This window comes from Siphateles boraxobius, unplaced genomic scaffold (assembly GCF_051911475.1).
Source record: "Siphateles boraxobius isolate OS27281-9 unplaced genomic scaffold, OSU_SipBor_1 3, whole genome shotgun sequence".
Lineage (NCBI taxonomy): Eukaryota > Metazoa > Chordata > Actinopteri > Cypriniformes > Leuciscidae > Siphateles > Siphateles boraxobius.
Genome location: NW_027508919.1, coordinates 8,338,685 through 8,360,048, shown reverse-complemented (window position 1 = coordinate 8,360,048; position 21,364 = coordinate 8,338,685). Strand labels below are relative to the sequence as shown.

The 21,364-nt window shown below is 37.0% G+C and overlaps 1 protein-coding gene and 1 long non-coding RNA gene across 2 annotated transcripts; one reads left to right on the top strand and one right to left on the bottom strand.

Annotated features, from left to right (window-relative positions):
* Positions 1-850: 850 nt before the first annotated feature.
* qdpra (quinoid dihydropteridine reductase a) lies at positions 851-9,149 on the bottom strand. Its single transcript, XM_077247657.1, has 7 exons — positions 8,954-9,149; positions 8,661-8,753; positions 7,590-7,686; positions 6,906-7,046; positions 4,249-4,357; positions 3,066-3,149; positions 851-1,417 (listed from the first exon to the last, which is right to left on the bottom strand). The coding sequence occupies exons 1-7, from the start codon at positions 9,038-9,040 to the stop codon at positions 1,315-1,317; spliced, it is 714 nt and encodes a 237-aa protein (XP_077103772.1). The 5' UTR covers positions 9,041-9,149; the 3' UTR covers positions 851-1,314.
* Positions 9,150-16,934: 7,785 nt separating this feature from the next.
* On the top strand, positions 16,935-18,361 carry LOC143757093 (uncharacterized). Its single transcript, XR_013210391.1, has 4 exons — positions 16,935-16,957; positions 17,078-17,158; positions 17,349-17,482; positions 17,850-18,361. It is a non-coding gene; the product is annotated as an uncharacterized LOC143757093 (long non-coding RNA).
* The last annotated feature ends 3,003 nt before the right edge of the window (positions 18,362-21,364 follow it).

Genomic DNA, 21,364 nt, shown 5'->3' with positions numbered 1-21,364 from the left:
AAAATTGATTAGTAATGCCTTACACTACTGCGTTACAGCAAAACGTAATATGTTACTGTAATGCATTACTTTTGTAACGCGTTACTCCCAACACTGCTGTTGGCTTAGTTTTAACTATACACATATCTGCTATACACATATCTGCTAGAACTAATATCTAATAATAAAAAGGAACAGCTGACCTCAAAATACAATTATTTTATTATTCGCTCAATGTTTTTGCAGATCCTGTTAATGCTGTTCATTTTAGTTCATCTTCATAGTCTTTTGGATCAAAATACTATTCTGGTTATGTTTTTGCAGCAGTGGTAGCTAAGCTAGCAGGCTAATGGTTTTAAGGTAAGTAAAAGTTTAAGGTAAGTATTTGTTTTTCCATGCATAACTTCTGTTATTTTCAGACCAAAAAGAACAAAATATATACACGTTTTCTGAAGTTATGTGATAGCTTTGAATGAACTAAAATTTAAAGTCACATTTTGAAATTGAGTAATTTATTCACTGAAAATGTGTCCCATACTGCAGCTTCTAAATTTCAATCGTGGTTGTGTTCGGATAAAAAAAAAAAAAAAGGCACCTTGTGTGCCAATTTTGACGTCATCAATACAAAGTACAAAAACAACACTTGTTCTCTGTTGCAATAAACATGATGTGCCAGTTTCAAATATGAGGGGCAGAGAAAATTGAGAGCTGAAAAAAAATTACAGCATATTAAACTGACATGGGAATAAATTACAGAATTTTTTTTTTACACCATCTATTCCTGCAAATAATACATTTTAAAAAATACTTAATGTAAATTTTTTATAAAAAACAAAGCTTTTTAAATAATGACATCCATGTTGGCAAAATATTGTGTTTATTTGTCTTTATTATGCAAGTATGGTCCATACACATTCAGCAGCAATTCAACACACTGGAGAGGAGATACTTCCGTACATGATTGCATTTGAACCGGTAATCACATACACTCACAATTACAAACTAAGTCCACTTCTCTGAACAGAAGACTGTAAGTTTCACATATGACAGCGGCACATCTTTTGTTGTCAAGAAGGAAGACACAAACGTACACTTATCTATATTTTCATATACAGCACATGTAACTGACTCAACATAAACATGTCGAGTTATTACTTTGTTCATTCCGAGATACTGTACTGTGCATTTCCAATGAGACTGGATAAACGGAAATGCCACATCTCTCATTTTCCATCGTTTCGTTTGACCTCTCTTCTCTGCTGCACAGTATTTTGGCAAACATTTCTCTCCTCCACTCTTTATCTCTTTGTATTTCTCTTTTTCTCTATTCCCCCTTTACTGGGCCGCAGAGGCCTCGGTTTTCCCCCCAGTCGTCACCAACTGTATGAGGCTGCCCGAGGCTGGCCGGCCTGATCCAGTGGCCCAGCTGTAGAAGGTTCTGGAACAGAGAGAGAAAGAGAGACAGGTGTAAAGTGATGGTGGTGAAGGATGGATAGTGAGTGAGAGAGAGAGCGAGATAATGAGAACAGAGATGGGAGGAGGGAGACGGAGAGAGGAAATTAAGAACCGAATGGCAAGCCTTGTCTACTCTGAAACATTTGGGAGAAACTGTAGACAATTTAACTCATTGTAGCAACTGAAGTAAGGCTACATATTAATTGCCTCTAACACAAAGACCATTTATACTCCTCCATCTCTCATGTGCTTCTCTAATACAGCCGGGTTTTCTGCGGCTCCTCTCTGGGATTATGGAGTTGCATCAAATCCTCATCCTAATCTGTGCTGACTGGCAGGAGAGATTTGGCTACACATCTGAGCCAGATATATTCGAAAAAAGTGCTAAGGGGCCGTTCACACTTTTTTCCAATTACACTGCATGTTTTTCCTATGTTTTTTTCTCTCCTGTTTTTCTATGCATTAGATGGACGTGTTTGACAGTTGCGGTCACATCATTTGCAGCATCTTGCATATGGAACGGCATTCTAAAAACGCGGTTTTAAGTTCAACTTTTACAAAACTCTCTAGACCATGTTTTTCTTTTTATTTCCACTGCCCTGCATCTCACATTTATCAACCACACAAATGTGTTCTGTGTGAATGGCCCCTATATCTCAAAAACAGGAAGATAATTTCTCATTCGTTTTCGTGAAATCTTTAGAGAGGCATTTGTGTTAATATCAATTCCACTGAATATAAATACATGCCTTTCTCTAAAAGGTCTGTGCTTGGGTTGATGCTTGACATTATTCACTTAAATTCTGTTGTAATTCAATATTCAAACAGTATGCGTTTGCTTCTAAGAGGCTTTTACAATTGCCTGTGGCATTTTTGGTTAATATTACCGAATCAAATCAAATGTAACATTTGAGGATTGTTTTTAAGACTTGATCTAAAACATTTCTATCTTATGGGAGTGAGATTTTGTGTTGAAATCAAATCTGGGATAGCAATAATTCTAGGTGGATGATATGAGACCTTGAAATAATTCACAACAATGGATTGTGGATTAATAATGAGTATTTCACAATATTCAGATCTCTGAATAACATGAAGCAGACATCAGGTGTCTCTTGGAAGAACATTACTGCCCTCTTCTGGTGAGAAATGGATGCTTTTTAGTTTATCCCGTTGTTGGAGACTGTCCTTTGCGGCCTGTAGAGCTATGTCGTACTGCATTATATCCAATATGTGGTGGACGCATGCTTTTTATTTCTCAAACCTGTTTGGCGCAAACAGTTGACTCTAAGATTTTCATTACTCCTGTCAATCATAGAGCTGATTGCCTACAATAGTGTACTTCAGCATATGATATAGGGTATAGCTTAATTATCCACAATTCAGGATACAGTATTAAAAAAAAAAGTATACTCACCCCTAAACCTACCCTGCACCTACACCCTAACCTTAAACTGTCCTGGTATTGGATTTAGTGCAGTACATCACTGCACTTCAGGCTGTAGCAAGGACATATTGTATTTTTGAGGCTTTTTTTTTATTTTCCAAACAGGTCTAATCTGCGATTTATCACAGTATAAGCAAACGTAATGAAATCTGGATCTCAGTGGACAAGGGAAAAGTGCACTCACTCTGCAATGTATTCCAGCGATGTCCAGCTCCCAAAATCTGCGTCAGGCATGAATTTTCTGTTCATTGGTGTATCCAAGGTAACCCTGGAGGATGATGTCATAATGTTGTTATCTTGGTGGAAGATGAGACTGTGGAACAGAGCCTGCGGCGATAGCTTAAACTAGCCAGGCCTTTTGAAAACACTCACACCTCATAGAGTTAATGCAAACAGACAACAGTCAAATGTGTACCACGCAGATCTCTAAGATTACAAATAACAGCAGACGCTTACACAGAAACAGAGCATTCATTTATATTATCTATGAACATGGATTAATGGGTACTTAAATACAGGCCTTAAAAATAACCTGATTTACTTCCTTAATGCACATCCCTGCTGTCATTGAGAATGATTTGTTGGTACATATCATTTCAAAATTTTTTGTTTTAACCATTCAAAATGTAATGCTTTTATCTGGATCTAAAATTGCTTTTAAACATCTTTTTTAAAATTTGGATATACTGTTTCACTGTGAAATGTGTCACGTTATGGAAGTGAAAGGAGTTGTGAATGCCTTTTCATATGTAATGAGATCCTTATTGCACCAATATATACACTACCGTTCAAAGGTTTGTGGTCAGCAAGATTTTTTTTTTAAAGAAATTAATACTTTTATTCATCAATATTTACAAAATATATATTTATAAAGATTTCTATTTCAAATAAATGCTGTTCTTTTCTATTCGTCAAAGAATCCTACAAAAATTATCATAGTTTCCACAAAAATATTAAGCAGTGCAACTGTTTTCACCATTAATAACAATAATAAATATTTCTTGAGCACCAAATCAGGATATTAGAATGATTTCTGAAGGATCATGTGACACTGAAGAGTAATGATGCTGAAAATTCAGCTTTGCCATCTCAGGAATAATTAAAAAAAAAAAAAAAAATTAAAATAGAAATCAGTTATTTTAAATTGTAATAATATTTCACAATATCACTGTTTTTACAGTAGTTTTGTTCAAATAAATGCAGCTTGGTGAGACCTAAAAAAAATAAAACTTTTGAACGCTACTGTAACATTTGAGTTAGAAGTAGCCTAAAACACTACTTGAAGCAATGCTCAATATTTTCTATTTCTACTAAAACAGACAGATCAGTGTATGTAGAGAGATGTGATGATTGACAGATGCTCTTACGGAAGAATGGCCACAGCTCCAGCTCCAGATGGAAGACCGCTGTTCTCGCCAGCCAGACTTTTGCACAGCTGATGGACTGCAGCCTTGGCCATGCCATACCCAACCATTCCTACATCCAGAGAGAAATGCAAAGAGGTGAATGGAGAACAGAGCCCTCTTCACATGCTTTGTGCTAGCTCTCGCTCCATACAGCAGACTATGGGACACAATGCATGCGCACACAGCACTTGAGAGCATGGCAACTACACAATTTATCTAACAATGTCTCACAGGCAACAGCTGTTGCTTTGAGGTTTGGTCAATAATAATTTGGTTGGATGCCTCAAGCAGAGAATAAAATGGATTTTGCAATACAAAGCAAGCAAATTGAATTTGATTCCTCCTACACAGTCAGACTATTTTTTTTCTCACCAATGAAGCTCTATGTGCATAAATACCCGTATATTTTAAAGGTTCACATCATGAGGAATTACATTTGATTTCCCAATGTATTTTAAATCAAAACGTGAGTTCAAACACAATCTTGGAAAAAACAGCTAATTTGAACATTTCAAAAACACAAAAGGTTAAAATATGACTACCCATACAGTATATCACAGTGATTTAATAATAATAAGTAATAATAATAATAATAAGGAAGAGATATATGATAAAGGGCACCTACAAAGAAGTCTTAAAGGCACAGTAAAAGAGTTCAGTTTAATTGTAAGGTGTCAATGAGAGGGTGAAAATTTACTTTTTAAAACAGCAGTTATGAATTATTTCCCCATTGTCTGTACTAGTGCCATTTTTTTTCTTATCTTCCGGAGGAAAAGAAAAAGAAAAAGAGGAATATTGTTTTCAACACATTTTGTACAATAGACATTTTTCAGTAAATAATTTTTTAGCACAAAAAATGTATTACATCATGGATAGATGGATGGATTATAGATTATTAATGGAAATACTCTAGTTGTTTTCAAAGTAGAGAGCTTGTCTTACCAGCTCCTCCTCTCTAGATGTTTGTTGGCTTGGCATCTGGATTCAATAACCAGCATACTTGATGTAATAAGGGGGTTAAATACTACTTTTTTCCAAGAATCAAATTTTTTTCACCCTCAAACCCAAAATGCATGATAGCTGTTCCAATAATAAATAAATAAAACTTTAAACCCACAGAGCCAATAAGAAAGAGGGTCGGAGAAGCTCCATATATTTCTTTTTCTTTTCAATATCATAGAAAAAAAGAAAAAGAACAAAAAGCAAGAGAGAATTCAGTGTTTTGTGAAAGATTCAGCCACACTGCATGACCCTTCATGACTGAATTAACATTACGGGTCACAGTTTAATCACATGTTTTGTCTCTCGGCTTTGGCTTAAATTCTCTTTGGTATGTCTGATATCCAGACTGAACTTTGGCTTTGAGCTCAGTCATACCCAGCACACCAGGACTTTGCAGCTATTTCAGCTTTTGAACAGATTTTAAGTATTATATAGCATCTAAAGTCAATGATTAAAAACATCTTTTATAGAATATAACAATATTTTATAAATGATAAGATCACCTAAAATTAATTTAAAATTCCACATTACATGTTCTGAGGGTTTGGGGTTGGAGACATGTCTTGTTTTCAGTTCCCATGTTATATATGTATTGAATTTTTCATTTTAATTTAAGTTGGATGTTACTATTAGGATGTGGTTTCAAGTCATTCTTAAGTAATTGAACGTTTTGTTTTTGCATAAACCATTTAATATGTGTAATTACAAAGAATTTTATTTTGCAAAATTGCAAATAAAAATATTTAAACACAGAAACTGCAACATAACTTACTCAGTTAGCCACATAACCAATACTACAGCTGGCATTAGCATCTATCGTAACAACTGTCTACTTTTCAAAACGGCAATCAGAGAACCAGTGTTTCAGCTTGTGGTGTGACTAGCACATGACACTGATCTTGTACGGTTGTAAGAGCTGACAGCCCCATCAGAAATGTTCACCAGAGCTTGCTTCTGTTTCTTTGAACAAGGTACATCAAACTAGAGTTTCCCTTCATATTATATCAAAGCAGTGTTCATTGCTGAAGGGCATTTCCTGTCGAAATCAGTTCTGTGTGGTTAAGGAATTCAAACTCCTAAACACAGTCCACATGTGTTCCCATCTCCAAAAAACCTGCTGACTCATTTACCCTCCCAGGCCTCTCAGCCAATCAGAGCAGTCTGCTGATGTTGGAGTTTTTGAATAGGCTGGAGGCGACCTCTGTTGTGTACTTTATTGAGTTTTGTCACTAAAGGAATGAACCAAACATTTCACATCTGGGGCACTGAAACAATTTGGGATGTGAGGCAATATGTAAAACTAATCAAGTACAATGGATGTGACAGCCAATTCACTATATACTATATACACTTCCAATGGCAGTGAAAAATCCTTGGTGTTATAAATGAATGCTATTACTGACTTCAACCACCTAAGGGAAAACCTCATGAAGACTGAAGTGGTTTCCGACATAAACAATATTATTTAGCCACTTTGGGGTATAATGTACCTTTACACAATAAACATAAAATTTTGAAGTATGCTCAGGTAAACCTGTGGTGAAAACACATTTACAAGATGGGTTTTCCAGTAGGCGACACATCTCAGAGTATAAGGATGGATGTTACTACTGTACCTGGAGTGCCATCAAGTGATGCCTTTGCTCCAGAGAGAGTCAGCAGGCCTCCTGGCTTCAGATGGAGCGATGCAAGATGACTGGAAATGGTTGAGGTCCAGACACTCTGTTTCCACATCATATCAGTGTTCTTGTACAAGTCTAAAATGAGTAAGAGAGAGATAGATAGAGAGAGAGAGAGAGAGAGAGAGAGAGAGAGAGAGAGAGAGAGAGAGAGAGAGAGAGAAATGATACTACTCCAGCAAAATCAATTAAATTATGAACCGATTGAAATTTACTAAAAAACAATTTAAGAGGAGCCTCCCAAATATGTAGCAGGCATGCAATTCTCATATATGTACAGTATCTTTATTAGCTTCCTGTGTTTTGATACAGTCAGTATCTACACCCTCTTTGGAACACGACTGTGTGTCATTTATAAAATTGTACAAATCCCCTGTCTGTTTCGTCTGATCGTTTATTCATTTTTAGCTAATTCGATAATATGTTCAGCAACCAATAAGAATGCAGTACTCTCAGCTATGTTTAACACATTTCTTCCATGTTTAATAGAATTCCACAGAAAATGTAACAAATAAATAAATAAATATGAATACACAAATACATTTAATGAGATAAAAAGAAGTACTATAAATAAATGAAGCATGCAAAATCTGTCTGGGATGACAAATGAGGTGCGCTCACCTTTGGAGCTGCAATTTCCTCCAGCCCATCCTCCAGCCACACAAACAATGGCATCAACCTTGTGTTCCCCCAGCACTGCGGCTACATCAGACGTCACCTGAATCAAAGACCATACTCTACTAGGTTCTGGTTCAATAGTAAGTGCTTACAATTTAGTGGAAACAACAGTGCAAACTTAATGAAGACCTCTGGCTTTTTCACACTACACTACTGTACAAGGCCCATTTTTAACTCTGAGATACACACTTGTAATTTTTAAAGGGACAAGAATCCCCCTAACACATTTTTTTAAATGAGAAGAGTTGATTTTGTCCATCAAGAATTAATTGGATCATTGTGGTTTGTTATTGCTGTGATCTCAGTTACAGGTTGTCACACACATTAAACACGTCCTCAGAGAAGAGAAGAGATGAGCAGAGAAGTCAAAACAGTTAAAGATGGAGGGGAAGTTATTTTGATTAAAGATTACGAGGACACATGAATTTGAAAAAAATTATGACGTGCACAGACAATTATTACAATTAATAATGCAATATTTCATAAATATTGAAATAGTCAGTTTTGATTTCAGGTTTTGATTCACAAAACAGACAATCTAGCATAATCTGTCTCAATAAATACTAAATTAAAGATTCACATGCTTTGCACAGTCCCAGAAAGTTTCATGTTATGTCTGAGGAAAACAATGCAGACCATCGGAGGTGAACCCATTATCTGGAGTGATGAGGTTGAAGGTTTATAATGGCCCAGGGTTAACAATTTCAAGAATTAAAGTGCAATAGTGTTACAAGACCACAAAATGAGGGACACAATGCTGTGCCATAAGGAGGACAGCTCCAACGGTGTGCCATTTAACTGACCCTATTATTAACAGCAAGTCAATGGCAGACACAATAAGGCCGATAATGAGAAAAGATTGCTTTTCCAGAAGACTGGGGATGTCATGGCAAGACAGGAAATTACTTTGGCATTGTAAATGGAAAGTAGATGGCAGCATGACAGGCCATTTAATAAGCCCTATGTGCTGACAGACACAAGCAGATGTGACGTCATGACATTGGCTCCACCCACCTGAGCGGCTTGATCGGTGAATGACTCGCAGAGCTTCACCAGGACGTTTGCGTTCGCTTGTTCATTCGCTACTATGTCAATACTGGCAACCCACTTTAATATAAAAGAAACACGTTAGAGCTATGACACAAGTTAACAATGCATGCTATTAAAATAAGTAGCCTATGCAAGTATAATAATGCAAAGCAAAATCCCTATTACAGTCGCATCCACAGGTGTCAGTTTGAGCACTCGCACCAACTCACAATGACTCGGCTCCTATGGAATCAAAATAAAGAATCGTTTCCACTCACCCAGCCTTTCGTCCTAAAATAATTCACACACGCCGAGCCGAGAGCTCCCTTTCCTCCGTAAACAAGGACACGGTTCGCAGCTGCCATGGCTTTTCTTGGCTGTGTGAGACGCTTCAGCGAAGATGATGAGTATCCTCTCAGCGCAGAGAGAGAGAGAGAGAGAGAGAGAGAGAGAGAGAGAGAGATAGAGAGAGTGAGAGTGAGAGGGCGGGATACACACGCGCTTTTGTAGCGGTTAATGATTGGTTCAAACCGGTATTCCGCCCTAAACTCCACAGTAAATGCAAGCCATCTTTAAAAAAGATGAGACTTAAACTCTGTAAAGTAAAGAAAATAAAGACTATTTGTTGATTAATATCAACTCACATGAGAAAATCAGTAGGCCTATATCATTTGACTTAGGCCTAATTTAATATTTCAGGGTGGATATTTTTTGAAAGTGAATTTCTAGACACGTCTTCGATTTTCACTATTATTAACAACAACAACAACAGAACTATTTTGTGACAACATACGCTTTTCAGCAAAACCAAAACTGTAGGTTACAACAATTATGAAACACAAATTAATGTACCAAAAATATAAAAAGGTAGGCCCTAACATTAAAATATTAAATAAATGTTTTGTAATTAATAGGCTATAGGCCAATGTGATAAAAAAAAAGTAGGCTAGGCTATCACGCGACTGACATTTTCGAAAAATAGATCTATTAAGCCTATTATTTGTTTAATTCACTGCTAGAGAAAACAAGCAAAAACATCCCTGTGGGACAAGTAGGCTACCGGACTCCTCAGAGATTTATATAAATTCAAATCGTTTAACATAACAGTTTAGGCTAGATAATAGTTTTATTGTTTTAAATACGATCGTATTTGAATCACGGCGATATACAAACTGAACCAACACTATTGCTAATAAGCATGCAGATAATAAAGTAGGCTACAAAGTCCTCCCATCTCTTTTGCCAAGTCATGGTGATATAACTTTTGCAAGCCGTGTTGCGGGCTGCAAGCAAATCAAATGCATGTACCTCATTGGTAATTGTGGAATGGATGGGCGTGTCAAAATACCCGAAGAACAAAGAAAAAGATATAGCATAGGCCAAAGATGGTGATGAAGAAAAACCTGTTGATAATGTTAGAAATCCAGTGAGTGATATATTGTAGCTTAATTGTGCAAGGTTACTTTGTAAACATTATTTGTATCCAATTCAAAATTGCACAAAAGAGGTCATGTAAATCTCCATGGCATTTTGATTCCTTGCATTTAATATGATGCTGATATACTTCATTATCACTAAACACAACAGGCATTTGCTCCCTGTTAAAACTGAATATGTCCATTTTTACCACAAGAGAGCAGCCTACTCCTGTGAAGAAGAGATGATGTGAAAGCACTTCCCATGTGCTCTTGGAAAGAGCAGGGGCGTCGCAAGCAGGGTGAAAGGGGACTGACAACAGGGGGTCCAGAGCCATGGGGCCACGATTTCTACTGAGATGTTGCATATTATGTAGAGCAGTATGTTATGTAATAAGCATAATATAATATAAGCACTATACATTATGCATTGCAGCTGTAAGTCTAATTATGTTTTACAGATGGACAGATGTTCTATACATCTTCAAAAGAGAACCTCAGCTGTATATTGTAATGGATGGCTTTTGGTTTCATACTCAAACACTGGGGTCTCAACAGGCTGCGGAGCAGAGTTATTAACCCCACAGGGAAGTTTCTCTGTTTGAACCTATGCTCTCTCTACATTCAATATTCACCAAAGAGTTTCTTCAGGCTCTGCAGGTCCCCTGAGTGAGTGATGAATACATTAGCTGAATACATTGTGTTTTTGAGAATGACAACAACAACAACAACAGTGCAGGAAACACTGAAAATCACTGCTACCACCACAATGGTTCTTGCTGCATGCTTTGAAAATGTAGTAAAGAATGTTCACATATTTTTTTGTGCAGTTTTTTAGTGATGTCTGCAATACATTAAAGAACAATGCAATACATTGTCAGGGTTATGTTCAAGTCTGTTTAGTTTCATTGTGTTTTGGTGTGCTTCTCAATCAGCTCTATATTCAGTAGTCAGGGCACTGCAAGGATTCATCCATTTTAAGGGCTGTCTTCCAGTGCACTGAAACGTTTGCTCCCAAAAATGTCTCACAATGCACCGTGAAAACCAGGAAGCATCAATGCTATGTTACCTTGACAGAAGTTCTGAAGTGCAACACATAAATTACGCGAGCCAACTCACTTAACAACACGCGATAGATGTTTTTATTATACAACCAATTATTTAATTATATTTTAATTATATTAGTGAGCGTCGAGCCTAAGGAGGAGGGGGCGGGAGAACGGTCTCTGTTTTATTTTTTTGAATTTGGACTGCAGCACCGTTTATTCTTTCATACAGCACCTTTAAATTGTCAGTATGTAATTAAGAGCAATTAAAAACATACAGGGTCGTCACTTAAGGCCACTGCATAAAGTTAAAATACTAATTTCCCAATAAGTTTCTAAATTAAATTTCTGTTATTGAGTGTGGCCACATTAGTACTTTCTGTAGCAGGAGATGATCATCTATGCTCATGGTCAGAATTTTTATAAGTGAAACGTTATGAAGAAAAGCCATGGGATTGGATTTGCTGGTCTAAGTCATATCTATGGCCGTCTTCATTTGTCTTATTGCATTAACAGGCTCATTGCTTGCTGTCATGACTGATAATAAGATGTCGTGGCTGACAGTCATGCCACTGTGGGCCTCAGGATTATGAAATTTGATGAATTCAGTCTAGCCTACGCCACTGAAAATCAATTTTTTGAATCAAAGGCGGGTAGATAGATTTTGTTAAATATTCTATCCCTCAAATCTTAATAATAATAATAATAATAATAAAATATTTTATTTATAATGCACTTTTCATTTGAGAACAAATCTCAAAGTGCTACAGCTCACATATTACAAAACTAAAAACTGGGGCAAGAATAAGAAAACATAAAAACAGTTCAATTCCGCATTAGTTGTAGCTATTTTTAAATGGAAAAGTCTTTAAGCCTTTTTTAAAGTGGTCAGCTGACTGTGGATCCCTCAGGTGGTCTGGCAATGAGTTCCAAAGTCGAGGGGCAACAGAGAAGAAAGCACGATCTCCTATGTTCCGGAGCTTGGTTCTGGGTGGACGGAGGAGATTGCCATTTTGTGAGCAGAGGTTTCTGGTTGATGTTTGCTGGGTAAGAAGTTCCTTGAGGTAGGGTGGAGCATTGCCATGGATGCATTGGTGAGTTAGGAGAGTGATTTTGTAGTGAATCCTGGCGGATATGGGGAGCCAGTGAAGTGCTTGAAGGATGGGGGTTATGTGTTCATATTTACGTACTCTCATCAGGATCCTAGCAGCACTGTTCTGTATGTGATGGAGTTTCTGCAGACTCTTGCTAGGGATCCCATAGGTTGGGGGGAGTTAATAAAAGATGAAGAGAGTTGGACCGAGTAACGACCCTTGAGGAACACCACATGTGACAGCATGTGGGTGAGATTTAGCTCCACCCAAACTGACGTACTCTGTCCTTCCAGAAAGGTAGGATGTGAACCAGTCCAAGGCAGAATTTGATAGTCCTATATCACCGTAGAGGCGGTTGAGAAGGATTTTGTGGTCGACAGTATCAAAAGCAGCGGTTACGTTAAGAAGGATGAGAAGAGGGAGAGCCAGCATCGGCTGCCATCAGAAGGTCATTTGTTATACAAATTTGTTATACTTGTTATTTGTTATTTGTTATCTTAATTGTTATACAAATTTGTTATACAAATCTTATACAATACCTGAAATTATTTTCTGTTTATAAAACAATACATACAATGCATTCAGAAAATATTCAGACCCCTTAAAAATTTATGAATCGCATATACATGTCTTCAGAATTTCAAGTAACCTTGAAAAGTGTAAACGTTTCTTTACAAAAAAAAGAAGAAAATTAGGCCAGAGGTCAAAGCGTTCAACGTACACATTGTGCTGTGCAGTTCTTATTTTTTCGTATCCTCTTATCTGTTCTAAGTGAGTGGGGTTTAAGAAGAATCTGGAGAATTACAGTACAGGGTTCTCTTCTGAAGCACACTTTTAAAAATAACTTTACATTTAATTGACACGTGAGCAAGACAGTCCTCAACAAGCAAAAAATGTCTCCAGACTTTCATGCGGCGAGTATAATCGACATCCTATCTGAAGAGCTCACTATACGCACAAGGTTGTTAGATTACAATGAACTCTCTGACTTGAAGACTGGAAATCTCTCGCTGTGTGCAATCTTAATGGGGCATGAAGGAAAAGAAAGAGAGATTCAATAAAAACAAGATATTTGTCCTCTGCTGCATCTTAAGAGAAACACTGGCCCATTGCACCCCTGCTGTTTGCTGGTGTACAGAGCTCAGAACTTCAAAGAACATCTGCTGCTTGAGTAAACAGTGAAAATATTATGAACTTTACACTTTAATCACCTTGGTACATTTGAATTGTGTCTAGTGGATTGAGGTGTGGACTGTTGATGATATGCAATCTGATAATCCTTTAGAAGACCTCATGAAATCTTTTAGTCTATGTCTGTTACAGCTTTGAAGCTATGTAATCCTACATTTGAAGGTGTAATCCTAACAATTATAAAATGATCAACATAATAATAACTAATAATAATAACTGGCGTACTTCAGTTCATGATTTTCAAATTATGATTTCTAAATGGTCCATATCTGAAAGTGACAGAACATTTTATCCTCCTATCTGACATTGTCCATGCTGAACACCTCCCTTTATTTAATGTAGGCAGAGTGTTCATTAAATTCATAAGTGTCATGGAAGAGGTTGGTCAAAGGAGGCTGGAGGTTTGACTGATTTAATGAGTCTGCTGGTGCTGGCGAACGGTGAGATGAGGTAGAGAGAGTGAACCTGAGCTGATTCATTTAGTGCCCACCGTCACTCATTTAATGGGGATTAAATTAGACTGACAGGCAAAAGGCATCACAGTGGGAAAGCTGTTATGATAAATTTCTCCTTCCCACAGGACAGCAAATGCTGCAAGGCTAATAATAATAAACAATAATATATACTTATAATTGTTTATTATTATTATTATTAGCCTTGCAGCATTCGAAAAGAGGTATACAATAAAAATTTACTTAGGTAAACTAGTAAGAGCGGTGCATGTACCTCACTCCCCTGGCCTCAAGAGACTTGATGGCGATTGACCACTGCGGTCTTTAGCGTCCTTATGTCACGTTGTGGGTTTTGTTTCTTGTTCCTTGTTCTTGTCTGTCATGTGATCCCCTGTTCATGTGATCCTGCCATGTGTTCCCTTGTCTGTTGTGTCATTGTTTAATTTTTCACATTGTCCCTTGTCTTGTCATTAGTCTTTTGTGTATTTAGCCCTCATCTTTGCCCCGTGTCTTTGTCGAGTATTGAATGTTCCAGTAACGTCGTAATTGTTCCATGTCCTAGTTCCTATAGTCCTGTATTCTAGTCTATGTTCGTGTTCCAGTTTTAGTTTCGAGTTTTCATGCCACGTCATGCCTTTGCTTTATGTTTGATTATGTTTTGGAATTAAAGTTGCACTTTGGTTCTTTTCAACTTACCTCCAGTGGAATGATTCGTTACACCTTGTTAGCATGCCCGCCTCCCATGCTGGAGACACCGATCCGAATCTTGCTCGGAGCAGAGCAACTCCAATATCATACACTATGGCCCAGTTTCACAGACAGGGCTTAGATTAAGCCAGGATTAGGCCTTTTACAAAATTTTAAAACAGTAACACTTTAGTTTGGGGTCCAATTCTCACTATTACCTTGCTTATTAGCATGCATATTATTAGGATACTGGCTGTTTATTAGTGCTTTTAAAGCACATATTAATGCCTTATTCTACATGACCATATTCTACATCCCTAATCCTACCCAATACCTAAACTTAACGACTACCTTACTAACTATTAATAAGCAGTAATTGGGAGTTTATTGAGGCAAAAGTTATAGTTAATAGTGAGAACTGGACCCTAATCTCAAGTGTGGCAAACAAAACATCACAGTAAAATCTCCAGTGTTGAAATACTTAATTTTCTGGTGTTGAATTTCAAGGGATTAACACTGCTAGTGTAAAACGCACCCTCTGGCTGGTGAAAACATAGACATCATATAGGTAGACGCCCTATCGACCGCTACTGCCTATTGGCACGGGCGAGAATTGGAGTCGTCATCTTAAACCGGTCATCCGCTCCGCTCAGTGCAATCTGAATGGCAGGTGAAATGAGCTGTCAGCGCATTAAATTTATCATATCTCATTGAATACTGAACTGATTTTCACGCGTTTTTTTTTTGCTGCAAAGATTATTCATGTAGCTATGATAGAGGACACATGGTTCGGCGTATTTTAATATCCATAGTAGTCTTAAGAGTAATATAATATTCTGATATAAGATATAAAGTGACCAGACACATTATGTGTGATGAAGGATATAATGTATTTTATAAATCACACACTATAAATATAATAAAGAAGCAGAAACAGATAGAGGCAGTAAAGTAAGATATTTTAATAAGTTGAAGAAACAATTTATGATTTGTGACACGCACATACACACGAACAGAAACACAAACAAACAAACACGAACAGACACTGACAAAAGCTTTTCAACGTGTTTGCATCAGTAATTTCTAAAAATTAAATTCGGACAACATTAAGCCTATACCTTTTTTTATTGTGTGTGGATGTGGGAGGGGAAAATTTCGAGACTAAAGCCCTATTCGGATTAACTTTACAAGGGTAGATGGAGTAAGTTAATAATGTAATTTTACCACAGGACTTCTGTAATATCAATAGCCAAATCGCATGTGATAAGATATAGGTTATCAATAACACTAGAAGTTGGAGGGGTAACTCAATTTGCGCATCGCTGTCATGCGTGAATTACATTGCTTCCTGATATCATGTGCGCAAACACAAATAACCTATACAACAGGGCAGTTGAATACTTATCTGATAACCTAGAAGCTGTTGTAATTATTACTTTAACAGTTACCCCACCTCTCCATGCCGGGTGAACACAGGCTGATGCAGTAAACAGCATTTCACAACGATTTCAGTACAGTAATAGCAAATATCCTTGCTCCTTCTCGATTATCTAGTAATATTCTATTCACAAAATACAACCAATAGTACGGTAATGTTAAGACTTACTTGTGAAAAGCCCTATTTTCGATGGTCCGGCGATTAGAACAGGAGAATGCTCCACAATGCTCTGGCATCTTATCTGCTGCCACGCAACGAAACTAGGAATATGACCGGTTCAAGATGGCGGCCGGATTTCTCGGTTTCCAGCGGCCAATAGGGCATCTAGTCTCTATATGATATCTATGGGTGAAAATATGAGTTAAATCTAAATAACACCGAGAGAGTGTATAGTCACATCCGGGAAATTTACGAGCTGGGCTCGAGAAAACAAGCTGAAACTTTTTTCACAGACGCCATTTCCTTTGACTCGCGATGCGAGGCATACGAGGAGGGAAAACGCATATATTAAGTGTTTTATCGCATTTATATATGCATTTTATAACATCAAATTGTTTTATAACAATATGTAACGTTATGTGTTGTGCACGGCTAAACCGCTCTTAGAGGGGCATTTCCGTTGACGCGTGATGTGGAGCAGACCAGACCAGGATGAGGTTTTATCAGGGAAATGACGAAAGTAAGTGTTTTATCTAATTTACAATATGGGTGTTTTAACTCATTTACAATACGTGTTTTATAATGTTATATTGTTTTATGACAATATTTGTGATGTGCACATATCATAAAGTATGTATTTTGTCCTCAAACTATCTTTTACTCTCGTTTGCCAGCACACCTAGCTTAACGTTAGCCTATAACTGAAAAACAGAATAACAACTCCACAAACTGCGGACCAACAATGCACGTGAAATTGTCACTTTATTTCCTTATTTGGAGGACCAATTTTCTTAGAATGGGTTAGTAATTCTTTCAGATTAAATATTTATGCAAAATGTACTTATCAGATTAACTTTTGGTTGATGTTTGTATATGCTTTCATGTTTAAATGTATTGATTTTGCTATATGTGTTTGCTAGGAGCATTTCTATGATGCACCAAGTGGCTAAGGCTAACCAGGCTTGGTGTTTAAAAACTGTAGAGACTAGAATCCGGTGATGGTAAGATTTAACAGATAACATATGACAGAATCATGGGCACAAACATAAAAAATTATCATAGCTTTGCTGATATTTGGGATAACTAGATATTCTATGTTTCATAACACTCATTTTGAATTTGTCCAGACAATTTTTTTTTAAAATTAATACTTAATGAGTTTTCAAACCAATTGTTTTCAGGATTTGACAGGTAGATGTTTTCTTGCTGTTTAATTGCTCAACTGATTGGGAAATCTCTGCCCATCACCTGCCCCCAACATCACAAAGCCACAAGAAGGGAACAAAGAAGTTCCGGCAACTGACTATTTAGTGAGATTTCTTAAGGTGCATGCCTTCATTTATTCTTAAAGGGTTAGTTCACCCACAAATGGAAATTCTGTCATTAATTACTCACCCTCATGTCATTCCAAACATGTACGTTTTTCTTTCATCTTCACAACACAAATGAATATATTTTTAATGAAATCTGAGAGCTTCCTGTCCCTCCATGACAGTGCACGCCACTTTTTTGGATGAATTAAATCTTTAATTTACTTGGAAATCAGTAAATTCAAGTCTTAATCTAGCCAAAATAGTTTCTTGTTTGAGTCATGAAAGTCTAAGATGATTGAACTTTTTCCAGCATAAACTTGCTGTATTTATAAAACACAAATAGTATTAATTGTATTTGGTCTGGTTTTGTGTTGTCTAGGCAACCAGCACTCCAGGATTTTTCGATAAAGTTGGATCTGCACAGCCTTTCCTGCTCTGTGAAACAACTATGCACTGAACTTTACTGTTAGCAACTGGACAAAACTGATCCACTCGTATCCTGCAACTGTTTTTCATCTGCTGAATGTTGTGTTGACTCAAGCACTGCTGTAACGGTTGCAAAGTCAAAGGTACTGAATCAACTTCACTGACATAGGACTTACATTCACTGACATGTACAGGACTTGAAGTATTACAGACCATTTGATAAGCAACTTTCATATATTTCTGATGAAAGAAATGCCTATATTGTGCCTTCATCATTTATTTTAAAAGTTAACCTATGATGTAAAGGGGCTTGTTCGTTAATACTAAACTAGTTTGTTAAAACAACTGTTTGCATTTTGCCTTTATTTTTAACTTTACAATGAATACAGAATTCTACTATGATCCCAGACTAAGGTAACAATTTAACTTTCTGGATTGTTTTGAAATAAAGTTTTGAAAGAGTAATATAGAGTGATGTGTTTATTTCAAAGTGAATTTATTCTTTTCAAATTAAATGATTTGTAAGTTTATTTTACAGTTCTTTAAAGTAGATAATGCAGAACCTTAATAAGAAAAACTGGTAACTCCTTTAGTGTTCTTATTTGTAAATTGGTGTTCTATCAACACCAGGATGGTGTAATATTTGACTCCTAAGGTTGAGAAGATTGTGATATCCAAGTGTTAGGTCAACACCAGAACAGTGTAGAATTTAAACTGCTCTGTATCAGTGCTGTTGTTATCTGCATTGGTGTTAATATTTTACTCTCTTAGTGTTCACATTGTAACACTGTGTTGGTTTTGCGAGAAGCAACACTTTTGGAAGTGTTGAATTAACACTTTGTTGGTGGTTCCCATACACTTTTAAAGTGTTGAAATTAACTCTATTGGCGTTGATTTCCGGATTTCAAATTTACTGAGATTACTGGTGTGCATCTTTAAACAAAACAATGGCACTGACATATTTTAAGATATGTCAGTACAAGTTGCTTTCAGTAAAAACAGCTCAGACATACATTTTAGTCAGGGACTACTGTAGCTTAAGCCTTGTTTGTGAATCTGGGGGGAAAGTTGTGTGGGGTGAGGGTAAATAAAGTGTGATCTGCTGTGACGTCACAATCATGGTGCATTGTGGTCTATGGATCTGCCTGAAGTGTACACATTGAGTAGACTTGCTCCCTCGATTCCAAATAAACTTCCCTCGTCCACTTGACAAAGTTGAAAGCACTTCAAAATGGTGGTGGGGATTCCCCCGAGGGGAAGTGCTCAGGGAAGTTTGCGAGTGTATGTCTAAAAGTGGAGTTAAACGCAGCCTAGGACTGCTGTCTTTAGTGTCCTTATTAGAGTGCCATGCTGGAAACGAATGCTGCTCGGAGTGGCGTGAGTAGACTACTAGTGACTACTTGCAAACAGGCAAAAATAAATCTTATTCCACTCATGTGCATTTTACAAAAATGTGATACTTTCTAGACCAATTATGAGCAATAGTAATCATGATTTTGCCAAAGCAGTTGAGGATTGCTATAGCATGTAGCAGTAACAAGAGGCAGCTATTATATTTCAGTGAAACAGACTAGCCAGGATCTCCACACAGGCCAGCGAGTTGAGCACAGAGCGAGAAGAATCTGGGAGGCAATTATGGATGACATTTTGTGATGTTTGCTTGGTACACACATCTGAAGGTGGCTCTTCCCTGGAGAAAGGTTAGAAAAGCAGCTCAAACTTACTCCATCACTCCTCATATATGTTTGCTGTTGTGGATGCCACTGACCTTGATTATAAACATGTCAAGGAGTTCATCAAGTGTTCATTACTTTTCTAGTGGCTATGATCTTCTTTTGGCTCAATTTCAGTTATTAAATAAGATATGGTAAATATCTATCATAATTACCCGACCATAACTTCCCCTTCATTAGATGGTCCACTGGAGCTGCACAGGCCACATCAAGGGCTTCAAGCTCCAGCTTCTTCAATTCTTTCATCCTGAAGAGACAGAAACATCTCTCGCCTTCAGCTGGCCTGAACTGAGTATAGAGTTTTGAATGGCCTGTGATGGACAGATAAAGGGACCTGTCTCGCTTCTCTCAAAGAATCTTTTACTCCTTGAAAATTCTGCTGCAACACTTGCAGTCACGGTTGTGATCACACCTGTGGATTGTGTGGTACAGAGATCACTGTATGCCTTTTAGAATGGTGCTGTTGAATTTCACAGCTGTAAATCTCAGAACATAATTATTATCCTAAATTGAAAGATGAATGGAATGATATTTTAGCTTTGATGGCTGACTGAATGCATTTAAAGAGCTTGTTCACCAAAAATAAAAATTCTCTCATCATTTACTCACCCTGATGTCGTTCCAAACCTGTTAGACGTTTGTTCATCTTCGGAACACAAATGAAGATTGGTGATTCTATGGTCATATCTTGCCACGCACGAGAGATTGTTGATGAATTTTATTGGCAATGTTTTTTTTTCCGGGTAGGTTCCCAGGTATTTCCCAAATACAAACAAATGAGGGGTTTTCTGAGAATAATTCTGTCTGGTTTGGTGTCTCTTGCTGAACTTTGATGATGTTTTTCATCTTATGATGTTGAATGAGCTCTAAAGGCAGATCTATATATCACGATGCCCTGTCCACTATGAAGCACTTTGAAGCCTGAGTTGTGAGGTTTTTCAAAAGGACCATCATACCAAGAGTGTTTGGATTGTCTTTAATTAATGGAGATGTCTCAATCAATCCCTCTGTTCTCTGCCGTCATCCTCTTTACCATTCTCTTTTGAATGCAGAACTGATATGACATGAGTTGAAAGCCCTTTTTGGTTTTGATTGTTCCATGCAGGCTAACTATGCTTCTTCATGTTTAGAAGTGAAATTGCTCATATCCCTTTTCTTATTTTGGGTACATGCCTGCAATTAATTACCATCCTTAACATGATTAGAAGGACAAACGATAGTCAAAATGATTAATATTTTCAGCTCAAAAAACACACTTCTTGAAGCTTATAAGTAGTTAAACTCAATTATTCAAGATCAAAAATCATAAAAATATGTAAACAATATCAAAATCATATCAGCTATCTAAGACTTTGTCTATATAACATTGTCAGATTTAACTGTTACTTCTGATAAACTTTTCTCAATTCTTCCTCATGATAATAATAATAGGTCTTGTAACAAACATTTACTGTAACAGTAATGCATTTACAATATAGAAGTCTATTGAGCAAGGCACCTGAGCTGGGTTTTTAATAACGGAGACATCCAAGTGCGGGGATGCTCCAGAAACAGTTTGGAAATATTTTGGCCCACAGATTTCTTTATTAATTGCATTACTGTACACTGGTATTTTTCAGGTAATTTTACAGACTGTGGCACGGACGAGTTGAAGATGTTTTCTGTGTAATGTCATTGAAGCTGACACATTATTTTATGCTGACTGGTCAATCCTGTTTAAATTTCCAGTAGAGAA

What these genes read in the sequence shown, in the direction of transcription:
- qdpra (XM_077247657.1), bottom strand. Translation starts at nt 9,040, where the DNA reads ATGGCAGCTGCGAACCGTGTCCTTGTTTACGGAGGAAAGGGAGCTCTC. An exon ending in ATCACTTGATGGCACTCCAG is followed by an intron (nt 4,358 to 6,905) that starts GTACAGTAGTAA and finishes CTCTGGATGTAG; the next exon opens with GAATGGTTGGGTATGGCATG. An exon ending in TCGCTGGAATACATTGCAGA is followed by an intron (nt 1,418 to 3,065) that starts GTGAGTGCACTT and finishes TCTCTGTTCCAG; the next exon opens with AACCTTCTACAGCTGGGCCA.